Source organism: Scatophagus argus, chromosome 14 (genome assembly GCF_020382885.2).
Source record: "Scatophagus argus isolate fScaArg1 chromosome 14, fScaArg1.pri, whole genome shotgun sequence".
Classification (NCBI taxonomy): Eukaryota; Metazoa; Chordata; class Actinopteri; family Scatophagidae; genus Scatophagus; species Scatophagus argus.
This window is the reverse complement of record NC_058506.1, coordinates 11,961,092-11,979,059: the sequence shown is the minus strand read 5'-3', so window position 1 is coordinate 11,979,059 and position 17,968 is coordinate 11,961,092. Positions and strand designations below refer to the sequence as shown.

Sequence of the window (17,968 nt, the reverse complement as noted above, 5' to 3'; positions counted from 1 at the left end):
CTCTGCTGGACCAGGTGAGAAGTGCGACGAAGAGTCTGTCCACGGTGTAACATGAGTGGATTTGTTCAAGAACAGCCACCGGACGACGGAGTCTGGATTTTTGAAAAGCCCTTTTATTTACAGGGGTGGTGCATGAAGCATATAAACTGACTTGAAGGGAAAAGGAAACAAGGAGACAAACAGTGGACAAGGATACAAGTAAAAACAATTCAGGCATTTTTGACATATAAAAGAAAAATGATTACTATGTTCTTACTAGTGTTGAGTTAGAATGAGTGTGTATTTTGTGTGATTGTGACAGTATTCTAGTTCAGAAAGAGAGGAAAAAAAGATGATCCATAAGTTGCTATAAACTATAAACCGTTCCCGATACTACCCATAGGTGGCGCCAAGGTAAAGACATTTCAAACCCAACATGCATAATGTGAAATTAAACAAAAAGTTAACATCTTCCTTCTTATTCTTTAGTGTCAGGACGGCATTCAGCATTTCAGTACAAGTTATTTAGGTATGCATACCCAAAGATATAAACCTGAAGTAACTAAAGTTCAAAAAGTTCCAGTTTTGTGTATAAATGCAGCAAAAAGAAAACAAGGACTCTAATCAGCAAGGCAATGTGAAGTGAGGGAAAACTACACCACAATGATGAAGAACAAAATGAGAAACCTTTTAAACTCACTGACAGCCCAAACAGCCAAGGAAAAATGCAAGCAAAAAAGGGCTACAAGAAGAAACAGCCTGAGAAAGTGACATAATCACAGCAAAGTGTCATGAACATGAAGGAGTGGGTCATTTACACTGGTGATAGACTTGAAATATTCAAAGCCTATCAGTGTGACGTGTTATGTAAAGGCATATTTAACGTCAGAAGGGTTTTAAAGCAGCATCAGTTTTATCTATTTATATATGTATATTTAGATGATATTTATTTTATATGTCTATGATAAGGTTTTGACATGACAGACAGGTTTTCAAATCCACATGAATCCCTTTGTATTGATTCAACAGAAAAGCAAATCTAAAATTCCTGGAAAAAAAAACAAAAAACTTTTTAACACCGTCAATATTTAGAAATAACAAGGACACTCACAAGATAAAGGATGAATCAGCTGAAATGTTGTTTTGTTATCATGTGCATAGATAGATTATAATGAAGCAAATAAAATTATGGAAAATGATTAAAAAAATGAATATAAAGTAGATTTCATTGAATTTAAATTTATGTGTAAAGTAGGTCATATACAAATTAAAAGCGTTAGGAAAGTCATTCTTGAATGAGTGGAAAAGGTGATATTTAAAGTATTAATGAGATGTCAGATTATTATTACATTTCTGCCACAGTCATGCCAATATTCCATATTTCTAGTTGTACAGCTCTTCTTTTTTTATTAATAAGGCACTCACGGGTAAAGTAAAGTGAAGGCAAGGATTTTGTCAACCCCAAGGATAACGTTTCAGTTGCACTGATCATGTAAACACAACTTAAGGAACATGTTAGACACAAACAGGGCAGCATAAAATATGTGTGTGTGTGTATGTGTGTGTGTGTGTGTGGTGGAGCCTCCTGCTTTTTATGTTGGTGCTCGTGTGGTCAGAGCAGCCACTCAGCTAGAGATTCAGCATGTTGCCTATTTTTTTTTTTTCAAGTGAAGTGCACAGTTCTCAGCAAAAAAAGAAAAAAAAAAGATCTGTTGTCATATTTACAGCTTTTACAAGACTGTATTTGTAAAATACACCACAGACATGAAAACAATATAAACATCAGGTTTAAGGCAGAATTTTGGCAATTTCTCTCTCTGCATCAGGGTGAACAAAAATCACAGTATCATAATTATCTATGAGCATTATCAAAGCAGCAACACAGTGTGTGTACGTGTGTGTGTGTGTGTGTGGTCACCATACACGTGCGAACTGCAGCAATTCTGAGGTGGACACTGTGGCCCAGGTGTTCCAGGGCTGCAATGCTAAATCAGTATTACTTAGTAGTACTCTGTTAATCTTAGCAAAAGAAGGAAACATATCTAAAAGCATTAGATATTTTAATGACAACAACAAAAAAATGGATGGAAATAAATGTTTGTGTGGTGAAATCCCAGCTGATCAAATTCTTTGTACGCTTTTAGTTAACCATAAATATTAAGTAATATTCGTAATCTAAAAAACACATTTGAAATGACCATGTTTTAGAGAGTGGGTAACAAAAGGACATATAAAAAAGAAAAGACAAAAGGTGTAAAATAAATTGAGAAAAAAATACAATTATCCAAATTAAGCATTTTAAGAAAAAAAAAGTCGGCCTGTATTATTTATTTATTTATTTTGATAGAGACCCTAAACATTCCAAGCTACAGGTGCAAAGAGACACAGCAGCCAGCACTGTGAAAATCTCCTATCATCTAATCTTACTAACAGACATTCAACAACTGCTTCGGTCTTCACCTGATGCTTAACGTATCAAAATTCATATGTCAGATTTCATATCTTTTGTGTATTATATAGTGTATTTTATGGCTATTATTGTGAAGAGAAAACTTTATATAGAGAATACTTTAGCCTGCTGGGCTTTAGACTGAATTACTTCCTCTGAATCTCTGTGTCTTTGTCTCAAAATAAGTAACAATCTAACAAGAAATGCTGTTCAATATTATGTGTCAGCAGTTTCTTCATCATAATTTGCACCCTGATCTGATGGCTTGTTGTTGTTCATGGCTGCTTCTTACAAAGACATACAGTATGCCCGCATTAAAACCAGAATCTATAACCAGAACAGGATGCCAGGCTTTCCCTTTGCAAAGAAAAAATCCGGTACCTCAGATGCTATCAATGCAATCTGCTGGACTTTAAAATAGATTTAAGGAGACCGTAAGCTACAGCTCCCTGCTGGCCCACTTACACATCCAGCCATTGGCCCAACGACCTTTATCTGTTGGTGAACAACGGTAATTACATCATTGATGAGTCAACTGTGTATATTCCAAGCTCTCACTTGACAGGGAGAACCGTTAGAGCAGCGTGCCAACATCCATTATGTAGGCATCAATCTGTATTTGATGCTGTGGTATCTGATCTTCAGAATTTTGTACACATATACAGCAGTTGTTAGTTTTTAACAGAAAAGACCAAACATGTATCACTATTGAACTTTCTGGCACGCAGATGAATGCTGTTATCACATGTGCACGCAGTCCTATTACCAGCAATATGAACCAGATGCTCTTCAGAGAAGCAACCATGACTCATTGTGAAGAGAAACAAATACTAAAGTCTCCAAGTATCTTTGAACCTCCCTAAAACACTGACATGTTTGGCATCTCGAACATGAGTCCTACCCCCGTCCAGGCAGCCAAACGATAATGAGCAGTTGAAGCTGAAGTCCAAGCAAAAGGGAGTAATAACCTTATTTAAAAAAAAAATACTGAAATAGTGACAATTATGGCTTCAGACATCCTGTTGTTCGACCCAGCAGTCAAGGGGCAAAGAAAACAGGTTTCTGAATTTGAGGCTGAAGTTCTTTATCATTACTTTCCCCAAAAAAAGGAGTAACGCCAGTGAGGGACTCTTATGCAGACAGATTGCCGTCAGGGCTGGTTTAAATGTACACAGCATGCTCTAATGCTTCCTAAAAATCTCCATCACCCTCTTCCCTGGCGCTATGCAGGAAGGCCTCCTTTTCCGGTGACATGAGCTCCAATTCATGATCGCGCTTGAAGACGTTCTTCTCCGTGTCCAGACACGAGCGGGCAGCAGCTGCCTCGGTGCTGTGATGAATGCCGTAGCCGAAGTAGATCACTAAACCTGAAACAGCAGAGCAAGACACAACACCACTATTTGTGTGACTAAGTTTATGTTTAAGTTCGGAGGAAATGCAAACTACAGAGACCAGACCTCTGAAAACTGTCTTGGTTATAGCTTTCAAATAATGTACAACGCCTGATGTTTGTTAGCTTTTAACCGCAAGAAAAAATACTTTCAAATAATAGGTTCAATACAATTTCAGCAAACTGCCATCAGACTGCCTACCAATAGCCATCCAGATAGAAAATCGTGTCCAAGTGCCTCTGTCCAGCTGCATCATCAGGTAAACATTGACAAACATGCTGATCACTGGAATGAAGGGTAGCAGTGGAACCTAAAGAGTCAAATATCGCAGAAAGGGAACACGGTGGCTTTTGTTAAGACACAGCAAATGTTAAATGTAAGGGCCACAGGTAAACAACTTCTTTTAAATACTGTGTTACTCTACACAGAATGAGTTTCTGGGATCAAACCTTGAAGGAAAGTTTTGACTTGCTCTCAGGTTGTCTCCAAATGATGAAGGTGAAGAGGAGACACATCACGAAGATGACACTGAGGGCTATGACGTTCCACGCAGCATCGCCTCCCTGCACTGCCAGTATACTGAACACCAGGATCAACACTCCTGCAGAAGCACATAGGCTTTCACATTATTTCATGCGCAATTCTGCCGTTTAACGCTCAGGACTCAGTAAAGACATCTTACATGAATCCACTGAATCTTCACCTGGATTCAAAGTAAATGAAGACTGTTTTTTTTTATGTTTTGTAACATCTAATCATTTATTTATATTTTTCACATTCGTATTAATGTAGGTCTGGTATGATCACCTACCTATAGCAAAGGCACAGATGTTGACTGTGAAACCTGACAGCGTAGATGGTTGAGGGTTGTCTGGAAACAGGAGGGTCTTGAAGCTGAACCTCTCCTCCACACCAGGCAGGATGCCCATACTGGGGACACTGATGCCGTCGCTTAGTTCCACCTCTTCCTGGGTATTTGCCATATGATACACCATACTTGGCTGCTCCGGCTGGTACCTGACACAGTAACACATGTACTAAGCTGTTTCACCATTGCAACTTTACTATCTATTCCCATCACTTAAAATAGACACCAGTCCCAGTGGAAAGCCACGAGGAGCACATAATTCAGCAGTACACAATGATCCTGCTTATGAATAATATCAATCATGCTGTAATGTCAGCTGCAGTCTAATTACTAGCAGCAGCTTATGTCAGTCAAACTTTGTCTGCTAGCATGGACTTCCTTTCAACATACAGGGCTGAGTTTCACTGCTTGCTAAAAAGATGAACATTTTTTTTCTGTTTTCCTTTTTTTCTGTTTTCTATTCTTGTTGTGTCTTCATGTCTGGATTTATAATTATAGTAATTATTATTATTATAGTAATTGCATCCTCACTATTCTATTTTTCAGTTCTCCGTTTCTTTATGCAACAATCCACAAATCGGATTGGAAATTTTGACAAGCAACTACAAAATATTAATTATACACTGATTTAATGGACAAAAAATTTGGAAAAAAAAAGTTTTGGATTTTTCATTTTTTTTCAAAATGGAAACTGAACCAACAAGCATAACAAGAAGCCAGCTGGAAGCTGGTGATCTGACTAGAAATTGTTTTCTGCCCAAGCTGGGCAGAGCACATGCCAGAGGGATTTCCTGCTAACAATCGCACATGATGCTCGAACATTAACTCCAAGCCAGTGCTCCTCATAAACCTCTAAGCTTTATTGCTCTCACTGACCTGAGCACCAGGACACAGGCAGCCACTAACGTGTAGGCCAGCAGCGTTCCTATTGACATCAGGTCCACCAGGTCCTTCAGGTCAAACAGAAATGCCATGACAGCTTTAATGAACAAGAAGGACAAAAGAGAGAAGGAACCATGAGAACAGTTAGGCACATTTATTACTGTTAAAAGCAGCTTTTCAACAATGTATGGGGTTGCAATGTTTTGGTCTGCTAAATTTTCTTTCATTATGACATGCTAGATAGCTGACAAGCTGAACCAAAATGATTAACATGGTAAACACTATACCTGCTAAACTTCAGCATGTTAGCACTGTCAGTGTGAGTATGTCAGCATGCTATGTCAGCTAGCATTTAGCTCAGGACACTGCAGTGTAGTACAGCTTCAATACGCTGCTAACATGGCTGCACAGTTTTATGGGGCCAGTAAACAAATGTGTTGTCATAGGAAGAAAAAAAAATCAAAATATGTCCATTAATTTGTTCAGCAGACAGCAAGCAGATAAAGAAAAGATTTGCAACACAACACAAGTAAATGATTTTGAAAAATCCACTTAAAAAAAGATCACAATAGTAATTTGAGCAATTTGGGCCCCTAATTAGCACTGACTGCCACGAGACGTCGAAGCTGATCATGTAGGGTGTATGTCCTTTTGTTTTTTTCTTCCTCCTCATTCTAGGCCCCAGCACTCTTAATCTCTGTCCTTCCTTTTCTCTCCTCAAATACAGACCTGTAGTTCCCTCATCCCATCTCATTTTACTTTCTCTCTTCATCTTACCAGACATAACCCCGGCGGTCACAGTGGACGTTATGGGGGATTTCCTCTCGCTGATGCGGGCCAGGAAGGAGAAGAGCAGGCCATCCCGAGCCATGGCAAAGATGATACGGGGTAGGGGGAACATGGAACCCAACAGACTGGGGGCAAGCGTGGGGAGGAAAACATCAAATTGGGATGACAGATGTAGGCGAGAGGAAGAATTCAAAGAAGTCAGCAGATCAGAAAGGGGAAGAATTAGTGAAAAGACGCAAATAAGGTTTGAAAAAAGGAGTTGAGGATCTGGGACGGGAGAACGTGCAACGGGACACAAGACTGGCTGCAGGTTCACCATGGCTGACCAATGATGCATCAGCAACAGGTGTGCAAAATCCCACCAATTAGACAGCAAATTCTGTGCTTCACATGCTGTTAATCTCCATTACAATGTAAAGTTTTTGGTTACTTCGGCATGCAATTTTATCGTTCCTTTCCTTCTAATGGCACTGAGATGCAAGTAGAAAATCTCAGTTAAATTTTGTGAGTTCATTAAAAACAAAGTCTAGCTACTGACTCATGTTAAAAGAGCAACAAAGTGTAACCCGGACTGCAACAGTAATTACAAAGATGTGGCCATATAAGACAGGGTTAGAGAAAGTTGGTGATGCCTTTTCATGCTGGAGTGCTGATTTCAGGCAGATGTCTTCAAAACATTATGCAGGCAGGGGCATATGCAACCTGGCACAGTCCAGCCACACAGCATGAAAAGAAGCCTCCGTGAACATGGATGCTGTTAAAAAAAACATGCGTGTTAGTGTCTCACCTGCCCCTACGCCAGAGGTGAGGGTTGCAGTTAGCGGGGTTTTGGTGCGGGGGCTGATCTCGGCCATGAACTTGAAAAACAGCCCATCGTCGGCCATAGCCCACATCAGTCGGGGCATAGGGAACATAGCACCCAGCAGGCTACCAGCGGGGGAAGACCAGGATATATAGTATCCACACTTATGCCCACAAGTATGCCATGAAACAGACATGAACTGAGACACCAGCTCACATATAAAAGAGACAACATAAAATGTACATACATTGCATTTAACCATTACAATATGCAAATTGTGCATAACATGTATGTACAATAATAGTGGCATGCATCTCCCCACACCCCTTAATCTGACCTTAAAAATACTATGCACAAAAAACATTTAAAATTAGGGACATACATAAGTCTTAATCATGTTTTATAACCATCTATCAAAGCAACAGACACTTAAATTAGCACTGGATGTGCTAATTATATGTATGATACCACCATTATAGAACAAAGCTGAATATTTATCAAAAATGTAACTTGTGGTTGCCTTGGGTGACATGAGTTGGTGTTGCAAGATCACATACAATACACTGATGGTACAATGTATTCTTAGCAGTGAACTTATTTACAGTTAAGGGATCAAGTGTCTTCTGAAGTTAAAAATACATTAACATTAATGTCTATACGTATGTGTGCCTGCATGGCAATCTAACAGAGAGAACTACAGCACAAGGGCATCCATTTAAAACTAATGGCAGTCCAATACAGGTGTGAGTGTATCTGCTTACCTAGTAGACAGAGCACAAAGAGAGCCTACAGCTACAGCATATTTGGCTCCTCCCCAGCCAACGTATTTAAAAGCTACAGGCAGAGGGCTGTTGCTGTCCAGCAGGTAGTATGGCATCATGAGAGTGAGGGCAGCAGAAACACCAAAGTACGCTACAAAGCAGATGAGCAAGGAGGACACGATGCCGATAGGGATGGCCCTCTGGGGATTCTTCACCTCTTCACCTAGTGCATAAACAGTAAAAAATACAGCGCAAAAGTGCAACTTTACTTGTTAATTACTTCAGCAGATTCTGACATTTCTGTCATTGAAAACTTTTTTTTGTTTTGCATTCAAGAATGTTTTAAGTTCTTATTGTGATTTCAGTGTGAAAATATGTATCTCTGCTGAGCATGCAGGCCATCATTAATTGGGATGTTTTCAGCTTCCAGGAATTGTATATAGATTGCAACAAGGGAAAAGCAAAAGATCACTTTTGCCTTCTTAGATACTCATTTCTACAACTGTCACATTACATTACATGTAATGTAATTCCCCTTTAGGTGTTACACCGCTGATTTTTGTGAAATAACCATTCTGAATTGTAAACACCATTCAGTGTTCTGTGGTTGTATTGGCAGTATTCCAGTAAAAGTGGAAAACTAGGCAAGCAAATGTATTTAAGAAACATTTTGCGGGGTATTTTGCAACAAATTGAACAAGGAGCTTATTTTCCGTTTGCACACACAAGACTTAAACACCCAACTATTCAACTGCAGGAGATTACGCAACAGAGTTTCTCAGGCAAACACTCATGTCTTGTTCTGCGGTGAAATCACATCACAATGATGACGAGTGTTAAACACTACCTGGATCCTCTCTTGTACACAACAATTCATCTGAGGCGACAGCTACCGATCGTCCCAAATTGTGGGAAGCGAACGGGGAATCATAAGCGTAACAGTAATATGAGCGCAACAGCTGCATGAATGTATGTGTTCCTATGTGTGCATACTGCATGTGTGTGTGTGTGTGTGTGTGTGGGGGGGGGGGGGATAGTGGCTTCATGCCAGCTTAACTCTAACTGGAAGGAATACATCCACACAGATGAAATAAGGTCTGAAATTGGACTGGTTGAAAGTATGCACGACGAACATGCTCCTACAAGCCAAACGCAGGATAAACTAGCCAATCACAGTTCAGGAAAATGAGAGGTGGGAGAAGCTGGAGGGCTGGGAAGCAGGCAAAGTGGAAGAAACTCTTCCTTTCTTACAATACCCAGGGGCCTTGAATCAATAAACAGAACTGCACAAAGAACCATTTGCAAGTGCCGATCTACATAAACCTAAGGGACATCTTCTCCCAAACCTCATACCATGATTTACACCCTTTAACCTGCATCACACTGCATGGTATTTCACCAAGAGTAAATTTGGATAAAATGGACTATACTGCATCTTTTCTCTCTGCCCTGCACCTCTTATGTAACACTCCTGGATGCTTAGATGGGCTTGGAATTGAAATGGTCCCAACTGCAGATTCAGTTACACCAGCCCCCATGCAACCCCACTCCCAAGAACTGAAACATACACATTACGTACTAGATACAGATACAGAAAGTGGAACAAGAGGAGAACTGGGCCAGAAGTGGGTTTCTGGTTTCATCCAGGACTGACCTGTGGTGGCGATGCAGTCAAATCCAACAAAGGCGTAGAAGCAGGTAGCAGCTCCTGACAGGACGCCTGTGAAACCAAATGGCATGAAGCCACCAACTCCTAAAATCTCTTTTGATGGCAGGATGTCTGTCAGACTGAACAGTGAAGAAAAGAATAATTAAAATCAGAAAAAAATGTGTATTGGATTAGATTGTTGCATTAAAGAGTCAGTTTGCAGGAAACTGATAAAAAGTAGCTGGATTACACAGAGTGACTAAGGCCCTTTAAATTAAAATATGAAGCTCAGAAAATAGAAAATTAACATATGTTCACAGAACATCTTTGATATTTGAAAGAAATGAGTGTTTATGTCCATGTTCTTACTTGAGGCTAGAGTTACTAGTGTAATTGACATGTAGGATCTCTTCAGGGTCTATCTGCCAGTTCTTCAAAGTACCTTTGACCAGACCAGAGACCACCATGAACAATAAGACAAGAATGTTGATGCAGGTAAAAACCTTGTTCACCATTGCTGACTCTTTGACTCCAAATGCCAGCAGACCTTAGTAATAAAGAAAAGACACAGAAAAGCAATCAGCTAGGTATCTAAGCAATGTCAACCGTTACAAGTGTGTTAAGTTCAAGGTTGAGACACTTCATACTAGCAAAGTTAAAGCATCATCTTCCTGAGCCAAAAGCAATAACATGTGAGAGAGGGACAAAAAGTCCTACCTGTGAGGGTGATTATGATGAGAACAGCAAACATGTCAGGGTATTCTGCCAATATACCAGGTGCTTTCATGGCCATGTACTCTCTGCAAAACTGCTCTATGCGCTTTCCTATCAACTCATCGAAGGTAGCGCTCCATGCACGGGCCACACTAGAGGTACCTGAGATGGAGAAAGACCAACTGGGGTGGATTTCCTGGTGTCTTTTAAGTTTTGTCTGCAAGCTTGTGGTTCTATTGTTGTATCCTCTCATTGTTTCTTTATCTGCATTTGAACACAAACAACAAGAAGGCAACAATTTAGTAACTTACCAATGATGTAGGAGAGGATGAGGTTCCATCCAGTGATGAAGGCCCAGAGTTCTCCTACAGTCACATAAGAGTAAAGATAAGCTGAGCCTGTCTTGGGAACACGAGCTCCAAACTCAGCATAGCAGAGGCCAGCCAATACTGAGGCTAAGGCTGCTATCAGGAAAGACAGCACAATAGCAGGACCTATGGGCGACAATGGATATCACATGATTAGGATTAGGATTTGTCTCAAAGGACAGCATCATTTAAGCATTTACAGACATGTTAACTTACCTGAATTCTCTCGTGCGACAGCTCCGGCGAGCACATAGACACCAGCGCCCAGTGTGCTGCCCACACCCAGAGCCACCAGGTCAAAAGTATTGAGGCATCGGGACAGACGGGAGTCTTCTGTGTGACAGTCCACCACCTTCACCCTCAGCAACTGCTTCCCGAACCCCAGAAGCTTCTCCAGCGCCATGGATTACAGTCTGGCCTCAGGGAGGATGAGGGGAAGAGTTGAAGTTCGGCTGAGGCTCAGAGGTCGCAGGGGAGAGAGATGGAGGTCACACACACTCTAATGGGAGGTGAAGATGAAAAAAGACGAGTGATTTCAAATTAACTGCTTTAAAATCAGCCTTGGCATTAGCTGGTGCCAAGTCAGCTCTGTCTGGTGTACTGAAAAGTCTGCTGACATCTATCTATGCATATCTATATCTATGACATCTATCTTTCTATGATAGAAATGTTCATGTTCAAGACTTATAATAATAATATTCTCTATGTATAAAGTGGTTTATGTAGGTGAACGCTTAACAAGGGCTCTTAAATAAATAAGCCACCATAAACTGAGCCACACTTATTTTAAACACACATTTACACTAATAAGTAGCTTGTATGATGCTCAAGCCGCTGATGCAGTAGTGCCTTGTTTCTATGTGAAAGTCCATAGAGGCCACATTCCAAATGAATACATAAACACTGGTTGCACGGCAGGCAAGTGTTCCACATTGGGTTAAGGGGGTTTCACTTGTTCTTAATAAACTTCTTGTAAGTAGAACACTGTTTTCTAGGGAGTTACGTAATGCAACCCAAATCCACAATGTGTGATTGCTAGCCAAAAAATCAGGGGCCTATAGGGATAATCCATCTTACTGTTGAATACATTGCTGACATATGTTACATAACACAATGCCACTCATGGGAGAGGAAGCAGAGCTCTTGAACTGACTGTTCAACACAGAATCATAAATCATGACACAGTAACGCGGAGGCTCATCGTCACATTGTGTCCTTCCACAAACAAACAAGATAGAAAGCAAATAAAGTTAAGGATTGACCAAACTGACCCGTTTTTTTTTTTCCATGACAGACAGCAATCAATATTATCACTATATTTACAATAAAAATTAAATTCACCACCAGTCACCATCACCTCACTCCATTGTCAGTTTAGTTTGCATTTTAGTCCAGTTTGAGTTTAGTCTTTGTCGGGACACAGAGTAAAGCCACAGAATGGTAACTACAAAGCAGAGAGAGGATGCTGGATCTAAAAACACTGAATCATACAGTTCCCAAAATGCAACCCAATCACGTCTCATTAGATCCTCCCTGCCTCCTAAATTTTCATGTCTTTCAAAGCTTGAAAAAAACAAAAAGCTGGAATACACATGGTGGAGTTGTCAGGGTTATTTTCTTAAAGCTATGAGACATTTTACAACCATTTTGACAGAGCAGTACTCCATGTGATGAAATCAGTACAGTAACTTTATACTAAAGACTTCATCTTAGTGAGATATTACATGGGAGAGTGTGTGGTCATCAAAAATACTTTTAAAAAGTTGAAAAAGAATAAGCTGCCAGTGCAGCTGTAACACTTATTTGCTAAATGGTTGCAGAGAAGATTCTCTGGGTCAATAATGTGTCCAACATCTTGTGGACATTCCTCAGGGCTGAGCTCATATACTGAGAGGTAATGCTTGATATTTGAAAGGAGAAAAAAAATATGGAGAGCAGACGGAGGAATGGAAAGAGGAAAAATAGAGGGGAGGGGGTATACATGCCCTGCAGCAATGTAAGTTAATTTGTGCAGGTCTGGCAAAGGTCCTGCGCTATGTCCCACAGAAGAGAGACTGAGAATGGCACCTCTCCAGAACCTACTGACATGACATAAACCCAGGAAGGTCATGTGGACAGTGCAACAGTCATGTCACACCTCACGGAAACTTTCAAACAAGGGTAAGCTAAGGTGACAACCTTGTAGCCTTCTTTTTCAATTCAGAAAACATGTAGGCTCGCATAGAACTTTCCAACCCAACTTATTAAAAGCACATATGACAACATATATTGAAGTCATATACATGTATATATAATAACACTCTGATAACACAGAGATGAGTAACTAAAAACACAGCCCCTACAGAACTATTGTTTTCCTACACAATAGTTGCTATAACCAGCAGCAATCCACATTATAACAGCTTATAAAATACAAAAACAAAAAACCACAGATTCTATGATGTGGCTGAATTTGAGTCTAATCTCTATCAATCTAAAAAAAGCTGAAAAATACAAGCTTTCGCAACATACATACAGCAAATTTAGAGCAAGTTTAGAGGACCGATAAAAAACTAAGGAAAACGCCTTTTTCACAAGTAATCCACTAAATTATAGGACCAAACCAGCTGCAGTAAAACTGATTACATTATTATTCTGCCCACATAAATAAGCAGCTGATTATTATAACTGCTTGTGTGCCACATTAGTGTAAAACCAGGGAAGTTCATTTATAAAAGGTTAGAGTGAAAATACTACTCAAATATCTAAGGGTTATCATAAAGTGCTTTACAGGGACGAACAAACGTACGGACACATGCGAGCAAAAACTGAAGAAAGAGGTCTACATGACCCACATGACCCCTCGCTGACGGGGGTACACAGTTGTGCCATTGCTGAGTCAAGTCTTCAGTCAATACATTCATAATGACAACTTAAACAGGAAGGAATCTGACAATTGAAAACAACAGGAAGCATGATGAAAATGCCAATTGTAGATGTTGCACACAATGTCAGTGCTGTAAATCAATGTCAAAATGGCAACAACCTGTTCCTTGCACCCCACAATAAGCAAATCTATGGAGTACTTACTTGAAGCTGCTGTGAGGAGTGCAGAGCGTTTGCCGGCCGTCGTTCTGAAATAGAATCTAGAGGAATCACATGGCTTAGCTATTCCAAGCAGCATGCACACACAAGCACTGTCAAAATGTGCCAGTAGCTGGCTGACAGTGGAAAATCTTAATGTATTTACACAGTAATAACCCTGGATGCTTGCCATCTCTTAATATAAGCACAGAGTTGTACCTGTATAGAGGGAAACAGTCACAGTAACCCAGACAAACATAGTAAAAAGTACAATATTTGCCTTTGAGATGTAGCGGTGCAGCAGTGCAATGTTGCACAAAATGGAATTACTCAAGTGAAGTACAAGTCCCTTGAATTTGTATGAGTAAATGTACCTTCACTGCACTCCACCACTGCATGAAAGCGCATACATGGATGCTTTCGTTTGATTTCACTGTGATTAAATTATTATTTGCGCAGTAATAGCACATAAGTAAATACCAAAGGTTCAAAAGTGTAGGGATTTAAGTTACAAAATCTTGCAAAATTCAAGTTTTCGATTCAAAGTATGATTCCTTCTTGTGTTCGTGTGCACACACAGACACGTTATAGGACCCGCTGTCAGCAGAAATGACTTGGCAGATGAGATGTGCAGAAAACGGAGGCAGTGGCCATCAGTGGGAGGGGTCGGACACACAGGAGGAGGGGGGGTGTGTGATCCTTTAGAACCAATGAAAGCAGACCACGAATGTCACACTACTTGACATTTAGGAAAGCCAGTCCTTTCCAACACCACCAGAGGATAACTGGGTCCGTACGGCAGTAATATGATGAAGTGCATCTCCTTAAAACAGAATAAATAGTAAACTGCATACTTTTTCAGAAGGTCAATAGAGATAGAGTTTCACTAAAATACACTGCAGTATGGGAGCTTAAACTAACACAAACTCTTGTTTCCCCTGTTCAGGTAAAATAGGTGCAAACATGCATACACTGGAGTGCAGATTTGGTTTTCCAGCTCTTCTTCTGCCCGTCTCACTGAATTGTACTGCTCCATACTGCATTGGGACTATGCAAGTGGATTGTTTTACTATTCTGGAGTTATGATGACCCTCTTGCTTGTTTGTTTATGGCCTGTTTGCTCCTCTCTTGCAAACATGACAGACTCAAATCACATGCTTTGTTTGGGTCTGCACACTGTATGTCCTACACATCCACTCACTTAAATCTTTCACTTCACTGACACTCACATCTCATTTCATTTTTCAATTTTTGCTAAGTGCACCTTTCATGTGTCTCCCTCCTTTGCCATGGCCTTTCGAGCCATTTAGTTTTGCTATGAGAAACTGCTTACATGCATGCCCTCACTATGGGTGTCCAGCTAACTGAGTGGAATTGATCCCAGAGGTGGGTTCACTATGAAGAAAGAACATCGTGCAATGGTGGAGTGTTGACAGTTCCCAGCTTTTCCCATCCCATACATCAGTGTGTACACATGATGCCATTGAACTTTGTTAGATATCAGATTAGTTGTTGTGTCTGCAATAATGTCCTAACATGGTTCAATGTCCAGATATCTTCTCCAGGGTTTATCTTTGACCGACTGCGACAGTCAGTGAAGCGGCAGACCACAAGTATTATTCCAGAGCATATTGAAGTATTTTTAAAAAAAGACATTTGTCCTTTAGCAGATTCCTCTTCACTCAAACTTGTGACAAGAGACATATGACAGACAAAGTGCCCCCAACATGTCTGAACAGACCACAATCCTACTCACCTCCTGTTCCTTGAAGCAGATTAGAGAAATAATCACATGCTTCAGAACAAAAAAAAGCCAACTTCACCTCTGCAGGTCCACTGCAGAGAGTCTTAGGAACCGGTCTGTATAAACTGTTCTTAGTTGATGAGAAAACAATGAAATAATAATAATAACGTTCTTTACTTTTTCAAGCGGCGCGGGTACGTACAAGTGTAGGAAACAAAGAAATATCACTGACATCTCTCTTTAACACTGGAGTTTCGTTGCTGATTGTCTGCTGATACGGTCAGCAATTACTGAAGATTCAACAATTAAAAAAAACATGCTCAGGGACATCACTGCCTGCTGAATACAACATTCATTCTCAGAATCTCAGTCTGTTTCTGTTGCAGCAACTACTCAGCCCGCAACCATGTTTTGTACACACTGAAATCTATTCACTGCATCTACAGTCGCTGACATTGTGCACGCCGCTTTGACAAATCAAAGTCATAAACCACCTGCAGCAGCTTTACACTGCGAGTATAAACAGAAACTACACACTGTACGCAGAAAAGACAAGTTTATGCCGGCATTACTAAGAACTGAGGCAAGCAAGCATTCAACCTGCAGGGGCAGCAAAGGGGAGATATGAAGTCCTAGCATGCTGAAGTCTCCAGAATCTCAGAGAACCTTACATGACTCCACACACACACACCCTTCAGTGCGTTATGTATAGGCTACATACATCACTGCAGTCAGCAGCTTGCCCACGATCACAAGTGACCCACTTTCAAGACCCACTGAAATTAGACCAACTTGAACTGGTCTGAACTGTTGCCATCGCAATCTAAAAGGTCAATTTTTGTTTCCAAGTTTCTGTTCAAATATGGTAAAAACTGGAATATCAAACTGGATGATTTATGACATAATTTAACAGCTCTCAAACTCTCTCTCTCTCTCTCTCAGACTGAATAAGCTGGTCAGGAGGGTCAGTTTAGAGGTCCTGGGCTGCCTACTGGACTCTGTGGAGGAGGTGGGTGAGAGGAGGATGTTAGCCAAGCTGACATCCACCATGAACAACATTTCTCACCCTCTGCATCAGACAGTGGAGGCTCTGAGCAGCTCCTTCAGCAGCAGACTGCCACACACTCAGTGTAGGAAGGAGCTACTGCAGGTCCTTCATTCCCACTGCTGTTAGACTGTACAGCTCAACAGCCTAGTCCTCATTTCCTCCCTGTCCTCACAGAACTGTGCAATATTTACCCACAATCATCACCTTCCACCACTATGCTGATATGTATATAGACTCTATAGCGGTACATTGTACAGTGTTTATTTTGTTCATTTATAACTCTTTCTGTTATTGAAACTGGTTTGCACACTTTTGCACTCTGTTCTGTTCTTGTTAGCTGCCATGACAAGTGAAAAGTGAATTTCCCTGTTGTGGGATCAGTATAGATCATCTTATCTTATGTTATGATCACTTTGGGTACTGTACTACAGTCAAAGCCATTCCAGGAATCACATTCTTACATTTCCTTCGGGATCAATAAAGTATCTATCTATCTGTCTCTATCTACATCTCTCACATTACATAATCTCAGTTAAAGACAATGCCCTCTAAGTAGCTCCCTAAAAGTAGAATCATGCTTAAACTTCACTTAAGAGTACTGAGGTGCGAGTTGCATGTTGAAGGAAATTATGCAATCAGCTGTGAGTCTTCCACAGGCATGCTGCAGGAAACAGCGGCGCTTACTATGAAGCAGTTAAAATGGGGTCTGGGCGAAAAGCGCATGTGGTTTACAGCGTGCTTCCATCTAAATCCACACACACTCGATAACTTACGCAGTGAAACTGCGGCTCCCTTCAGCGCCGAATTGTTTAGAACATTAAAGTCATCCAGCGGGAGACAAATCCTACCTAAGTTAGTACGGTAATTACTCATTGTGTAATCACTCGCATCCATTTGGCTACGTAACAAAACGTAACGCTGCCTGAAGTAGTTCTTTACCTTGTATACCCTGCAGGAACGCATGAAGCGGTGATCCAAGTGGAGATTTCCTTCGGAGCTCTTTAAAATAAATTAAAAAATGTAGAAAGCAAAACTGCGTCGAGTCATGGCTGGTGGATAGCAAACTTGTAGGTCTCTTTACAGGTGATAAAGCGGAATATAAGGTTTCGGCGTGCCGTTTAAAGCGTTCTTATGGAGGAGGGGATATAGAGACAAACCAGCTGCCCCGCCCGGTCATTACAGTAGCCAACCAAGAGCCACAAGAGGCAAATGGCTCAAATTAGTATCGCACATCAACACTTGGCAATCATCTATTTTGGAAAATCAGCCGCTCCAATTCAATAGCCAAACACAAACTAAGCGTAAAAAGTTTCCAAATGAACGATTGTGACTCTCGTTCAGTGAATAAAGGCAGCACCACTTTAAAATATCCGTAAATTGAGGAAGATTTTAAGCAGTTTTGGATTGTTCCTTTCACAGTAGCTATATCCCACAGTGTAAGAAATGAATTGAATGAATCACT

The 17,968-nt window shown here is 40.6% G+C and overlaps 1 protein-coding gene across 4 annotated transcripts; it reads right to left on the bottom strand.

The window, feature by feature from the left end:
• Positions 1-91: 91 nt before the first annotated feature.
• Positions 92-17,891, bottom strand: slc7a1a (solute carrier family 7 member 1a). Of its 4 annotated transcripts, none has more exons than XM_046409805.1 (13): positions 17,446-17,891; positions 10,868-11,150; positions 10,595-10,777; positions 10,287-10,445; positions 9,939-10,116; positions 9,576-9,709; positions 7,922-8,144; positions 7,146-7,285; positions 5,564-5,666; positions 4,631-4,836; positions 4,269-4,420; positions 4,021-4,129; positions 92-3,795 (listed from the first exon to the last, which is right to left on the bottom strand). In XM_046409805.1, exons 2-13 carry the CDS (start codon positions 11,052-11,054, stop codon positions 3,620-3,622), a joined length of 1,950 nt encoding a protein of 649 aa, XP_046265761.1. In that variant the 5' UTR covers positions 11,055-11,150; positions 17,446-17,891; the 3' UTR covers positions 92-3,619. The 4 variants fall into 4 exon arrangements, with proteins under 4 accessions (XP_046265761.1, XP_046265762.1, XP_046265763.1 ...); XM_046409806.1 differs by lacking the exon at positions 7,146-7,285 and adding an exon at positions 6,347-6,483; XM_046409807.1 differs by having other exon boundaries at positions 9,939-10,011.
• Between the last annotated feature and the right edge of the window lie 77 nt (positions 17,892-17,968).